The 15,660-nt window shown below is 32.5% G+C and overlaps 1 protein-coding gene across 2 annotated transcripts in view; it reads right to left on the reverse strand.

Moving 5' to 3' along the window:
• Nucleotides 1-9,430: 9,430 nt before the first annotated feature.
• Nucleotides 9,431-15,660, reverse strand: part of IL18R1 (interleukin 18 receptor 1) — a 67,196-nt gene continuing 60,966 nt past the window's right edge. Inside the window, exons 10-11 of one of the 2 annotated variants that reach the window (XM_074192212.1) lie at nucleotides 13,001-13,159; nucleotides 9,431-9,998 (exon numbers count right to left, since the gene is read on the reverse strand). In XM_074192212.1, coding sequence (XP_074048313.1) covers nucleotides 9,688-9,998; nucleotides 13,001-13,159 — 470 coding nt within the window. In that variant the 3' untranslated portion in view covers nucleotides 9,431-9,687. The remainder of the gene's footprint in view (nucleotides 9,999-13,000; nucleotides 13,160-15,660) is intronic. The other variant, XM_074192213.1, reaches the window with a different exon arrangement.

Below are 15,660 nucleotides of genomic sequence, written 5' to 3' on the forward strand. Positions count from 1 at the left end.
TGCTGGGTCAAAAGGTACGCACATTTTTGTTGCCCTTTGGGCATAGTTCCAAATAGCTCTACAGAAGGGTTGGATGAGTTCAGAGCTCCAACAACAGTGTAATAGTGTCCCAGATTTCCCACATCCCTTCCAACAATGATCATTATCCTTCCTGGTCATACTGGCCACTCTGAGAGGTGTGAGGTGGTAAAGATTGTTTCCCAAATTACTACTTTTCTTTTGATCTTGATTACATTGGTTTTATCTGTGCAAAAGCCTTTTAATTTAATGTAATCGAAATCATCTAATTGGTTTTTAGTGATGTTCTCCAACTCTTCCTTAGTCATAAACTGTTCCCCTTTCCATAGATCTGACAGGTAGACTAGTCCTTGATCTTCTAATTTGCTTATAGTATTGTTTTTTATGTCTGTGTCCTGTAACCATTTGGATCTTATCTTGGTAAAGGGTGTGAGGTGTTGGTCTAATCTAAGTTTCTTCCATACAGCAGTTTTTATCAAAGAGGGAGTTTTTATCCCAGTGGCCAGACTCTTTGGGTTTATCAAACAGCAGATTACTATAATCCTCTCCTGCTTTTACACCTAGTCTATTCCACTGGTCCACCACTCTATTTCTTAGCCAATAACAAACAGTTTTGATGACTGATGCTTTATAATATAATTTTAGATCGGGTAGTGCTAAGACACCTTTGTTTGCATTTTTTTCATTAAGCTCCTGGCAATTCTTGACTTTTTATTTCTCCATATGAATTTCCTTACAATGTTTTCTAATGCATTAAAGTAATTTTTTGGAATTTTGATTGGTAGGGCACTAAACTGATAGTTTAGTTTTGGTAGAATTGTCATTTTTATTATATTAGCTCTCCCTATCCATGAGCTGTTAATATTTGCCCAGTTATTTAAATCTGATTTAATTTGTGTGAGAAGTGTTTTATAATTGTTTTCAAAAAGATTCTGAGTCTGTCTTGGCAAATAGACTCCCAAGTATTTTACACTGTCTGAGGTTACTTTGAATGGGATTTCTCTTTCTAGCTCTTCCTGCTGTTTCTTGCTAGACATATATAGGAAAGTTGAGGATTTATGGGGGTTTATTTTATAACCTGCAACTTTGCTAAAATTGCTAATTGTTTCCAGTAGTTTTTTAGATGATTTCTTGGGATTCTCTAGGTAGACCATCATGTCATCTGTGAATAGTGAAAGTTTTGTCTCTTCCTTCCCAATTCTAATTCCTTTAATTTCTTTTTCTTCTCTAATTGCTGATGCTAACATTTCTAATACAATATTGAATAGTAGTGGTGATAATGGGCACCCTTGTTTAACCCCTGACCTTATAGGGAATGCCTCTAGCCTCTCCCCATTGGATATAATGCTTGTTGATGGTTTCAGATAGATACTGCGAATTATTTTAAGGAACAGTCCATTTATTCCTACACTCTCTAGTGTTTTTAATAGGAATGGATGCTGTATTTTGTCAAAAGCTTTTTCAGCATCTATTGATATGATCATATGGTTTCTGATAGGTTTGTTAATGATATAATTGAGTATACTAACAGTTTTCCTAATATTGAACCAACACTGCATTCCTGGAATAAATCCTACTTGATCATAATGTATTATCCTAGTGATGACTTGTTGTAGTCGTTTTGCTAAGATTTTATTTAGGATTTTTGCATCTATATTCATCAGGGAAATAGGTCTATAATTTTCTTTCTCTGTTTTAACTCTTCCTGGTTTAGGTAACAGTACCATATTGGTTTCATAGAAAGAGTTAGGCAGAGTTCCATCTTTCCCTATTTTTTCCAAAGAGTTTATATAGGATTGGAACCAATTGTTCCTTAAATGTTTGGTAGAATTCACTTGTGAATCCATCAGGCCCTGGAGATTTTTTTTAGGGAGTTCAATAATGGCTTGTTGAATTTCTTTTTCTGAGATAGGGTTGTTCAGGTATTTAATCTCTTCTTCATTTAACCTGGGTAAGTTATATTTTTGTAAAATTTCATCCATTTCACTTAGATTATCAAATTTATTGTCATAAAGTTGGGCAAAATAATTTCAAATTATTACTTTAATTTCCTCCTCATTGGTGGTGAGTTCGCCTTTTTCATTTATAATACTAGCAATTTGGTTTTTTCTTTTTTTTTTAATCAAATTGATGAGAGGTTTATGAATTGTATTGGTTTTTTCATAATACCAACTTTTGGTTTTATTTATTAATTCAATAGTTTTTTTGCTTTCAATTTTATTAATTTCTCCTTTAATTCTTAAAATTTCTAATTTGGTATTTTATTGGGGATTTTTGATTTGTTCTTTCTCTAATTTTTTTAGTTGCATGTTTAGTTCATTGATTTCTTCTTTCTCCAATTTATTCATATAAGCATTTAGAGCCATAATACATCCCCTGAGAGTTGCTTTGAATGAATCCCATAGGTTTTGGTATGTTGTTTCATTATTATCATTATCTAGGATAAAATGGTTAATTCTTTCTATAATTTGTTTTTTGGTCCACTCATTTATTAAGATGAGGTTATTCAATTTCCAATTTGCTCTGGGTCTATTATCTCCTTGGCCCAGTATTGCATATGACTTTTATTGCATTGTGATCTGAGAAAGATGTATTCACTATTTCTGCCTTTCTGCAGTTGATCATTAGGTTTTTATGTCCTAGTACATGGTCAATTTTTGTATAAGTTCCATGTACTGCAGAGAAAAAGGTATATTCCTTTCTATCCCCATTCAGTTTCCTCCATAAGTCTACCATATCTAATTTTTCTAACAATCTATTTACCTCCCTAATTTCTTTCTTGTTTGTTTTATGATTTGATTTATCTAGATCTGATAGTGGGAGGTTGAGGTCTCCTACTAGTAGAGTTTTGCTGTCTATGTCTTTCTGTAATTCTTTCAGCTTCTCCTCTAAGAATTTGGGTGCTGTCCCACTGGGTGCATATATATTCAATATTGAAATGACTTTATTGTCTATGGTACCTTTTAGGAGGATAAAGTTTCCTTCCTTATCTCTTTTAAGGCTATCTATTTTTGCTGCTGCTTTGTCTGAGATAAGCACTGCTACCCCTGCTTTTTTTTACTTCAGCTGAAGCAAAATATATTTTGCTCCAACCTTTTACCTTTACTCTATATGTATCTCTCTGCTCAAATGAATTTCTTGTAAGCAGCATATTGTAGGATTCTGGTTTTTAATCCACTCTGCTATTTGCTTACATTTTAAGGGAGAGTTCATCCCATTCACATTCAAGGTTATGATTACTAATTCTTTATTACCCTCTGTGCTATCTTCCCTCTGTTTGTATTTTTCCCCCTTTCCTCCCCTTTTATTCATATTCCCCAGCATTTTGTTTTTGAATACCACCGCCTTCAGTGTGTTTGCCCTCCTATATCACACCCTCCCCTTTTGTTCCCCTTTCCCTGTTCCCTTCCCTTCCTTTTGTTATTTCCCCTCCACTCCCCTTCCCTTTCTCTGTCCCCCCTCCCCTTTTCCCCTTTTAATACTTGAAAGGTTAGATGTTTTATAAGTTAACTGAGGATGTGTAGGTTGACTTTAAGCCAAGTCTGATGAGAAGAAGATTCAGGTGTTTCTCCTCTACTCCCTTCTTCCCCTCTATTACCATAGGCATGTGATAGATGGGGAAGAGATCAGGAGACTTTAGAACTGTGCCTGTCTTCTCTTCGCCATCTTGGCTGGAAGTCCAGAATTGTTGAACCAGTTCACAGCTCCAGGAGTGGATTGTGTTAATATACTTATTTTTCTATATTTCCTTTGGGATGTCATTTTCTTTTTCTGTTATGTTAGCCAATAAAGGCAAGATCATGCCTCAGAGCTGTTCTGATTTACAATTCTCTAATTATTAGTGACTTAGAGATTTTGAAAGTTTTGACTTTTTTCCTTTGAAAAATGCCTGTTCATATCTTCTGAGGGGCAATGGCTCTTATTTTTATAAATTTGACTCAGTTCCCTGTATAGTTCAGAAATGAAACCTTTATCAGAAAAGCTTGCTGTGAAAAAGTTTCCCTAATTTCCCAATTTTGATTGCATTGGTCTTATTTGTTCAATAGCTTTTTGACTTAATGTAATTAAAATTATACATGTTACCTCACATGAACCCCTTTATCACTTGTTTAGTCATGAATTCTTCCCTTATCCATAGATCTGATAGGGAATGTTTTTCATGCTTTCCTAATTTGCTTATATTATTACTCTTCATGGCCAAATCATGTTCCCATTTCAAGCTTATCTTGGTATTTGATGTGAGCTGCCTAGTTTAAGCCATAAGGCTTTTCAGCTTTTCCAGTAGGTTTTTTTTGAAAAGCAAATTATAGCCCCAAATACTTGGATTTTTGAGTTTATCAGTTACTGTGGTCATTTGCTTCTGTATATTGGGTATCTTATTTTTGCCATTGATCAACCACTTTATTTCTTATCTGACACTAAATTGTTTTAATTAAAGTGGTTAACACTTTAGAGTAGTTTGGTATCTGGTATTTATGCAGCCTTCCTTTACTTTTATTTTCATTAATTCCTTTGATATTCTTGTCCTTTTGTTCCTCCAAAACAATTTTGCTAGTATTTTTTCTAGTTCTATGAAAAGAATCTTTGATAATTTGATTAGTTTAAAAATGAATGGGTAAATTAATTTAAGTGGAATTGTAATTTTTTGTTATATTGGCTTAGTCTACCTTCTAGCACCTAATGTTTCTCTAATTGTTTAGTAGTCTTTATTTGTATGAAGAGTGTTTTGAAAGTGTATTCATATAGGTATTCCTGTATAAATCTTGAAAGGTAGAATCCCAGATATTTTGTCCTATCTACAGTTAATATCAAATGAAATTTCCCTTACTATCCCTTCCTGATAAATTTTATTGACAAGATATGGAAATACTGATGATTAATATGGGCTTATTTTATATTCTGCAACTATGCTAAAGTTGTTGATTATTTCAACTAGTTTTATATTGGTGATTTTCTAGGGGTCCTCTAAGTATAACATAATATAATCATAAAAAGTAAATTTTTTATTGTTTTATATATATATATATATATTAATTCTTTGATTTCTTTGTCTTATCTTTCCATTACAGCTAGCATTTTTGCTATAATATTGAATACTAATGATGATAATGGATATCTTTGCTTCTCCCCTGATATCACAGGAAAGACTTCTAGTTTATCTCCATTACAGATGTTTATTTTTTTTTTGTTTAGATAAATTTACTTATAGATTTACTTATTTTTAAGAAAAGTTCTATTTGTTCCTAAGATTTCATGTGTTTTTAATAGGAAAAGGCATTATATCTTGTTAAAATATATTCATGTTTTTGCTAATTTTATTATTGATACAATAAATTATTACTAAAATTTTCCCAATGTTACCTGCATTTCTAATATAAGTCTCATCTGGTAAGATCCTTATGAAATAAATATTGCTGTAATATCCTTGCTATTATTTTATTTAAAATTTTTGCTTCAATATTAATTAGAAAAATTGGACTATGGCTTTCTTTCTGTTTTTACTTTCCCTGGTTTAGTTGTCAAAATCATATTTATGTCATATGAGGGATTTGGAAGGATTTATATGTATGTATATATATATATGTGTATATATATATATATATATATATATATATATATATATATATATATTTCCTAATAGTTTATATAACATTTCCCAAAAGAGTTCCTTAAGGCTTGCTCAATTTTCTTTTCTAAGAAAGGATAGTACTCTGTTCCTCTTCAGTTGATCTGGGCAATTTATATTTTTATAAATATTTATCACTTCATTTAGATTGTCATTTTTATTGGCATATATAGTTGAGCAAAATATCTCCTAATAATTGTTTTAATTTCTAAAATTATTTCAACCTTTTTAAACTTTAAGTTTCATTAATATCTCCTTTGATTTTTCAAGATTTGGAGTTTGATTTTTTTTTTAGGGGGAGGATTTTTTTGGGGGGTTCAAAGTGCACATTCTGTTGAATTGTCTTCTCTTTGTTTTATTTTTTTAATTGGTTCTTTTTATAGTTTTTTTAGTTGCATTCCCAAATCATTGACATACTCTTTGTTTTATTGAGGTAAAGTATTTATAAATATAAATTGTCCCTCAAGTTTTAAAAATTTTTTCTAATCTAATCCTTTCATTTCTAGACAGAGATAATAAGGCCCACAGAACTTAAGTGAGCTGCTCAAGTCACAATGTTCATAAGTAACAGTCAAGATTTGAGCTTAGGTCAATTGATTCCAAATTCCCTCACTAAATTTTCCTAGATTTTTGTCATAGTTACATTTGGCAGATAAATTGATAGGGTGTGACTGATTCAGTTTTTGAACATATATTTAAGCCTGAGAATGGTAGTGAAGTATAGTATTTGAATTTGAAGTGAGAAGATCTCAGTTCTACTTACTAGACATGTGACTTTTTCCTTAAGGCAATTCCAATCTCTAAACCTTGGTTTCCTTACATATGAAGAATATATACATATAAAAATGGATAAATAAATAATATAACATCAATATACATTGCCTAATAAGTTTGTTAAGATAAAAGTGCTTTATAAAATACTAAATAAATGTGAACTATTCTTTATTACATAAAATGAATGTGTATAGACTTTGCTCAGAATTCTCAGAATCCTGCTGATAAGAGTTTTATTGTGGCATTATTAATGTCTCTTAAAACAAGGTATAAAATATCTTAATAAGGTTAACTTTTAATACTTTGTTAATTCTCTGACCTCTCCTAGGTGGCACCATTCGTACCACACTAAGGATGATTGATTTATTTTCATTTCATAGATCTGGGACATCACAACTCAGATTTGGGCCTTTAAATGGAAAGACAGTTAAGAGAATGATGATTAGGAGGTTAGAAAGAAATCTGTTCAGACAAAAATAGGTTCTCTTCCCTTGGGAGAAGGCTACCACACATGTGCTATTCCAGAAAACCATGTATTCTAGGAAAAGAAATTCTTGGACAAAGTAGAATCTAAAAACCAAGAGTCAGCAAGAGAAGGATAAACAACACAGAGTAGTAAACCTGGACTTTGTCCTTCACAGGTAGGAATTAGAAACTGTTTAATTTCAGCTAGGGCTCAGTTCTTAGAAAAGGGGACTATTCTTTAGTGACTAAGTTCTTTTCCTTACTTGGGGAGAGGGTATCTTAAGTGTAATACTATATGTATGGAAGATTGCATAGGTGCCATAGAGGTTAATTGTTCAGCTCTTTAGCACCACTAAATTCATTCCTTTGTATCGTATCCTTCCATCCTCCATGCCCTAACACCTGAATCCAGGAAGTTCTACTGAAGAATTAGGACCTTTTGGAGAGTTTGATGATTTGCCTGTCTCAATACTTACATAGAAGCTGAGGATCCTTTCCCCTTTATCAGATCTAGCCAAAATAAAACAATGTTCTCAAGGGAAAAACCTTGGGTGGAGCCATGAGACAAAGAAATACTTAAGATTTCTCAATGTTTAGAACAAATTAATATGAACCCAGAATTTCAATTATAGGCCATAGGACTGAATCAAAAGGATAGTGTTATTTAATAAGTAAGTCTCCTGCAATGTTCCTATAGGTTCTACTATATTTTGGTTATTTCATTTACCTAGTCAATACCCTACTCATTCTTTTAGTGTCAAAAAGTATTCTTTTGAGAAATGCTCACATTCCTCCCAGAGCAAATTTCCACAACCCACCCTGAAGATCAATACTCTTTACTTTAATTCACATATTCTTAACTATGGATACCTTTTAGAGGCTCCATGAATTTGGATGGGGAAAAAGTTCCATCTTTATTTTCACTGTCCCCATAAGGAAATTAATCATTTTCTTCAATTAAAAAGAAGAAGCTTATTCTAGAAGGGTTCACAAACTTCTAAAGAATGCCCAAAGAAAGGTCCATGACACTAAAAAAGATTAAGAACCCCAGTTGTAGTCTATTACTAAGGACCTGATGTTAAGTATTGTCAGAAGGTGAAGATTAATCTTACTTTTTTTAGAATTACATGCATCTTCCTTAAAAACAAAAGAAACATGCAAAAAAAATCCCAAGTGAATCCAATTGACTTTTAACCTATTCCTAAATATAATGGAAATTAATATAGTCCAGCAAGTCTCATACTTCTTTATATTAGAATACCTTTAACTTCTTAAAAATTATTGAAGACCCCAAAGAGATTTTGTTTATTGAACTAGATATAGCTCAATTGATATTTATGATACAAATTAAAACATCAAATTTTAAATTATTCATTTTAAAATAACAATTAAACATTTGATGTTTTAAATTACATAATAATAGAAATATTGTTTTTATGAAAAATGTAGAAAAGAGGATAATCACATTGTTTTATATTTTTTTGTAAATCTCTTTAATGTGTGACTTAAAGGAAGGGTAGATTTTCATATCTGCTTCTATATTCAGTCTGCTATAATATATTGCTTTGATTGAAGTCCAGGAAGAAAGTTTGGTCTCACACAGCTATATAGTTGGAAAAAGGAGGTGTATTTCAAATAGGTAAAGAGTACTTTAATATTATTATGAAAATAATTTTGACCTCACAGACTACATGAAAGGGATTTGAGGATTTCAGGGATCTTTGAAGACCACAATTGGAGAACCATTGATATAGAGTAAACAAGTTTTTAATTTATAACAAATGATAAAAAACATAATTCTTTATGCTTTCCATATAAACATATGACAAGGTTATTAAAGACATCTTTAAAAAGGTTTTAAAGAATATTGCTATTGTACAGTTGTTTTGAATTATATCCAACTATTTGTGACCTCATTTTCTTCACAGAGATACTGAAGTGGTTTGTCATTTTCTTCTCCGGATCATTTTATAGTTGAAAAATTGAGGCAAACAGTGTTAAGTGACTTGCCTCATCACACAGCTGGTAAATGACTGAGTTCAGATTTGACGTCTTTCTGATTAAAGACCTGGTCTCTATCCACAACACCACCCTGATTATTCAGTTTTTAGAGATAGACTTAATTCAATAGATACTTTGTAATGTCTCACTGTAATAATGGAAACCGCATAATATAAGATGAATTAGTGATAGACCAAATATTTGACCAACTAGATAAGTATTCTGAAGACTGAAGCTTTCCTTAACTTTACAGTCATTTTTGTCATTTCCCCCTTCCTTCTTGCCTAAGATATTTCACATAAGAACTTTTGAGAAGTAGACCATTATTGAGAAAGAGTGAAGGCACCTACCTCAATCTACAAGAAATGTTCTTGTATCTTTTTTTAATAGTAAGCATAGTTTTATAGAATTAATAATAATCCAATGGGATTATTAGTATTCAAAACTAAAGATCTACACTCAAGCAAGTACAGCACACTTCAAAGTACATGCATCCCTCTCTGGAGACTGTAAATAATATATAAGTCAGGGCAAAACAAAAGGAGGGAGAAGAAACAGGAATTCATTTAGGTCACTTTCAATATGATGGACAGGCAGAGGTTTGTGCCAATTCCAAAATAAGGTTTAAGTTAAATGAACTTTTCATTTTGCTGGAATGAAGTATGGTAACTTTCATTTAAGTCTTTCTTGTCACAGCTTCATGATGTCTTTATAAACAGTCACTTGAATTGGTCATCTTGAAGATTAAACCTTTGAAAAAACAGGCAATTATTCATTTCCCAAAGGATCTGAAGAAAAAAAAATCATTTGGCAGTTTTAGCCGGCATCAAATAGCGAAGATTCTTCCAAAACCTTGAATTGTAAGGAAGAGATTTATCCGCCTTCCACTTTAAAATCCTGTGAGATTTCAGAAGCTCCAAGGATTGTGGTAAGAATGTAAAGTCATTAATAGGTGTAAATTCGATTAAGATTATTTTAATTTTTCTTTCCACCAGGGCTTCATGGAGTCCACTTTCAAGTTCATAACTGACTTTATCAGCCATGTAATTTTCACTCAGGACAATAATTAGTCTTCTGCTTTTTTTAATCAATGAATGGATGTCATCAAAAATAGCTGTTAATTAAAAATGTGCATTCAGTTAAAACAGCTAAAAGGATAGATGGGAAAGTATAATTGCCAAAAATAACCCTTTCAAATAGGAGTATTATAGCTTACTTTATTTTATTTCTGGGCATATAGCATAACACTATTCTCAAATAGAAAATTAGACCAAAATTCTTTTTTGTTGGCTATATGGGCCTATTTATAAAGACCTCTTCTATACTATAAATTCAAACATAAATAGTATTTGAATATATAAAATGATTTCCCACAAAATCAACCCAAAGAGATTTCTCTCTCATCACTTTTACTTGAGATCAGTGTATACCATGGAAACAATGTAAAGTCTAATAGAATGCCTTCTGTGGGGTGGGGAGCAAGAATAGGGGGAAAAGTGTACGACTCAAAATAAACAAAATCTTTCCAAAGTAAAAAAAAAATCACCCCATAGAGGAGATAGTATAAGTATTATCCCAATTTTACAGAGAAAGAAAGTGAGTTTAGAAAAATAATATGACTTGGCCAAGTTAATACAATATGTGTTTGAGTCAGATTACAAACTCAGAATCTCAATTTTAAATCCAGGGATCTTATTCCACAAAGATAGGATTGGACCCAAAATTTGATATAGAGAACTCTCACCTAAGTGAAACTACTTCTACCAATACAGATAGGTAATTTCTCTGCATAGTTTTCTTTTTTTTTGTTGGGCAAGTGACTTGCACAAGGTCACAGAATTAGTAATTATCAAGTGTCTGAGAATGGATTTCAATTCAGGTCCTCCTGACTCTAAGACCAATTACTTAATCTACTAAGTCACCTACCTGCCCAATGTATAATCTTAAAGAGTTGCTTAGACAGTAGTCTAAGAGGTTTAAGTAATTTTGCTCAGGGTCATAGTGCCAATATATGGCAGAGGAAGGATTTGAACTCAGGTCTTCCCAACTCTTAGAACAACTAGCTGTCTACCCACTAAGTCAGGGTGCCTCACAGAATGTCACTCCACAAATAAAATAAATATGTGGAGAAGATGGTGATTTTGTTGATGACAAGAATGTAGAACAAATAGGTTTATATAGGACATTTGATCCTTCCTCACTTAGCCCCTCTGATGTGCATGGACCACGTTTGGCATCATCAGATTGGTAAGAAGTTGAAAAGAATTTTCTTAACTCTAAATCAAATACAATTTCACTAAGAAAGAAACCACAAGTAAGAGCAGGGGAAGCAGTTCAAAAGAGAGCATTGAATACCTGATGGCTTTTCTAGATAGTTGGCTAGGGACAGTTAGTTGTTGTGGGTTGCCATCTCTGGAAATCATCTAAGTTTTGTAGAATTAAGACATTGTATCTGTGGTGTAGCAAAGAAGCCACATCCCAGCTGAAGACCAGAGCTGAGAGGAAAATGTAACCACCAAGCACTCAATCAGAAGCCACTTGCTCAGAGTGGCAGAGAATAGCATTGTGACATCACGAGAGATCAGCAGCTCTGGAGTAACCCCCTGTCCTACATGTTCCTTTGGCACCTCTTTCACTAGTAACATGAGGTAACCAGTAGGAAGGTGTTCAAGGATATGTATGGGGTACAATCTTTCTTATTTTTTTGTTATGTGGTTTTATTAAATAGACTTGATTTTTTTTTCAATTTCCAAAAACCTTTTACTGATGAAATGCTCTATTTAGAAGTGTCCCTCCCATAGAACGGACTTTTACACCACAGTCCCATGTTTCTCATCCCTTCTTAAGTATAGTGCTCAAAAATCCCAAAGCATAGGTCTGGAAGGTAAGGTAATGGTACTTTCTTCCCCACCAGTTATCATGTGGGATCCTTGAATAGCTAGAGAAAATCTCCAACACTGCTCAGAAATAGTATATTTTATTTTTAAATGACTTATTTTCTGATTGCTTAAGTAAAAATAAATAAACAGACTGATGAATAAATGAATGAATAAACCAACACATGGTAATGGGAGATTGGACTATTTTAGTTCTCATGAGAGGCAGAGCTTAAAATCATGTGTTTTTAGAATTGCTTACCTCCTCCTCCTACTAATATAGAGTTCTTTCATTCTTTCCAACAATTCATTTTTAATGCCTTTCCACTCCCTAATGCCAATTAAGGTCTATGCAAGTCAGAGGAACTGGGCAAAGAATGAAAGAGGCTGAAGATCTTTGTCCAAACTTTCATTTTGTTCTGTATTCTTGGCAGCAAAAAAACTAACATTCTCCTTAAGGGCATGCACACAGACACACACTTCCACACACTCGTACACAGACACACACTTGTGTATACAAATACACAGACACACACAAACACATACACACACACAAACACACACACATACACCGGTATTTCAAGAATCTATGATTTCATTGATGTAGATACTCCTACTAACACAGATCACAATCATTCTGTAGCATCTATGTCTGAAAAATTCATCACATTGTAGTCAATTGGATGTGGGGATGTGGGCCCTCTCCAGAACTTCATGGATAAAGAGATAATCATTAAACCTTGTATTTATCTATTATCAACTCACTGGTTTTCTTTATTTTGGACATCTGAGACATTATCTTTGTAAAAACTAATAAATACTTTATGGAAAGATATCACTTTACTTAGATGCATAGTAGTGAGTTTATTAATAGTGGGAACTGCTTTTGTTCCATAAAATCAAAATAGTTATAAGATTCTGGCTTTCTGAAAGGTTCTCTAAATCAAAGGAATTTGATTAGGTTAATATGAAAATTGATCTTAAAAACTTTACAATTTCTAAGAATTATGTGAAGCACAGCAAATACACATTCCTAGAAAGGAAGTTATCACGTGTATTAACATGCGTAGATGCTGGATAAACCTAAAATAAAAGCACAGATACCAAAAGTTTCTGTGTTGATCCCCCTTTTTTAGAAAGGACAAGAAAAGCTGGTTAAAATATTGACATAACTACTTTTGTCCCCTTTATCTTCTAGATAGAAAACAATGATTTTCCACCCTACATTCTCTTTACTTACCTCCTCCAGGAATTATATCTCTTTCAAATATGCACAATTTATAGCCAAAATGTTTTTCTAAGGCTCCAGGTAAAATCTCTAGAGCAAATTTGAGCTCATCTCCATTATTTGATTGAGAGTCTTTCAGGTAAGACACAAATGCATCATACTCTTTTCCATCTGGTGAAAAAATGTTTCCTATTAATTTACTGGATATATAAATCAAATTTGATTAAAACCATAATTAGAAGAAAGAGCTCAAATATTGATAATTACATTAGAAATGCATTTTAAGGAAATTTGACTGGAAATATACTTTAGGAGGCTTTAAATGAACTAGATGACTAAAATTTTTTTCTGAACTTCTGAACTCTATTAGATAAAAATCACCAAAAGATTATAATCATGGGGAGATAAATATTTGGTTTAACCTACACCTCACCCCAAGATTTATTTGCTGTATTTCAGTAACAAAGTTTAATTGTAATCGTCTATTGAGTACAATATCCAGTATAGATCAATCAACAAATATTTACTGATCATGTATTAAGGGTCTACCATGAATCTAGCATTGTGCTAGACAGTGTAGGGGATGAAATCTGGGGCTTGAAGACCTTAAAATCTAACTACAGGGATGTCACATATACAAGAAAAAAGTCAAATCATAGCAAATGTCTGACAAGTTAATTAAAATTCAGATAAGTTGATAATGAAGGAAGGTAACTAATCACTTCTTTGTTACATGGTAGCAGGAATGTCTGACCTTGGATCTAAATAACAGTTTAAAGAGATGGAGGTACTCAGGAAAAGGAAAAATAGAGAAAAAGAATGAGGAGTCTATACTAGAAAGGGATATTGGTATAACATATTCCTTGATTTCTCATTACCTTTTAATTGGAAAGCTTCTTCTGGCATAGAAAAAAACATTACTCACTGACAATAACAACTGCCCCTGTTGGGTCCACAAGGATGTAATTGTATGCTGCTCAAGGAGAAAACTGAGGAGGTGTTAGTTTAAAAAAAAAGCACTTATGGCAAATTATTATAAAGGAGGCCCCTCCAAATTATAAGATGCTCCAAGGATCTCCCAATCTAGTTGAGAAGACAAAACATACAACAATAAAGTAATAAAAATCAATTACAAAACAACATAACAGCATGTGCAAAGCAACAATACATAAAAGCCATGATTATTAAGGAGACACAGAAAGAAAATGTGCTCAGAGTGGGAGGTCTATCCATTAAGGAATGTTTCTTAGAAGCTTAGAAGATCCAAGTTGTAAGCCTTTAAGCACATGATGGGTGAGAATATGAGAATGGTGTAATTTCAGTGACTAAAAGGACATATAACTGGCACAAATAGACTTGTAGGAAAGAATTCAATATTCTTTTAAGAGTTACACTCACTAATCCATTAGTATTAATTCATTCATCAAGTGACACCTGAAAGTTATGTTTGTTGGTTAAATTTCATAATGTAATATATTCTGAAAGCATAATTCATCATTTAAATTAGCTATGCCTGGATTCATAAAATGTTGGAATTGGAAAGGACCTTTCCATTTTATAGATAAGAAACTTTTCAGCATGCATATTTTCTCTCCAACTAAATCCCATTACTACTCTTAAATATCTTTCAGTCTCATCATCTTCAGAATGAATTTTTTCTATTTTACCTTTATAATTTTTATTGCTGAAGACACAGAAAAAATTCCTTAATCTAGTATCCTACTTTTCTTTTAATTTATTTTTTTTTAGTTTTTTTTGCAAGGCAATGGTGTTAAGTGACTTGCCCAAGGCCACACAGCTAGGTAATTATAAAGTGTCTGAGGTTGGATTTGAACTCAGGTCCTCCTGATTCCGGGGCTGGTGCTCTATCCACTGTGCCACCTAGCTGACCCTAGTATCCTACTTTTCTTATTTTAATCAGTTTTACATCTGTAAAACCCTCTCTCCTGATGGACCAACTATTCTTAAACTTATTACACCATAAAAAAATCAAATGGACCAATGTATTTTACTGGTCCTACTAGCAAAAAAATCCCTAAAAAACAAAAGTAATACAATTTTAAAATGTGCAAACATTCCACAATGTAGTTTGATCATTTAAAATCAACACGTAAGCTTACATTTCAAATCAAATCCAATATCAAAATCAAAACCTGATCAAAAAACCAAAATAAAAACCTAAGTATACATTTCTATGAATTGCTCAGTTTGAGAAAATTGAGTTAAGAACATATAACAGTTGAGAATAACTCTAAGTCAGGTCAAACATAGCTAGAAAATATTTGTTTGAAAAACAGAAGAGGTTGTTTAAATTGCTGTACTTTAAATATAATAGATTCTTCATGGTTTGCTACAGCAAACATGTATCACAGAAAATAAACTTATGAGTTTTTTGTTTCTCACAGTGTTATTTTTTATCTCCAAAATCCAATAGATGATAATTACCTTATCTTACACTAATTTTGGGAACATTGAATCAGACACTAGCAGTTAAGTGACACAGTGGACTGAAGTCAAGAATACTGAGTTTAAATATAGCCAGGAATGAATAAATAGCTGTATGACACTGGGCAAGTCACTTAACTTTGCCTCAATTTCTTCTGAGAGAAGGAAATAGAAAACCCCTCCAGTTGTCTTTGCCAGGAAAACCCCAAAAGGGTCACAAAGAGTTA

This window comes from Macrotis lagotis, chromosome 6 (genome assembly GCF_037893015.1).
Source record: "Macrotis lagotis isolate mMagLag1 chromosome 6, bilby.v1.9.chrom.fasta, whole genome shotgun sequence".
In the NCBI taxonomy this organism is placed as follows: domain Eukaryota; kingdom Metazoa; phylum Chordata; class Mammalia; order Peramelemorphia; family Peramelidae; genus Macrotis; species Macrotis lagotis.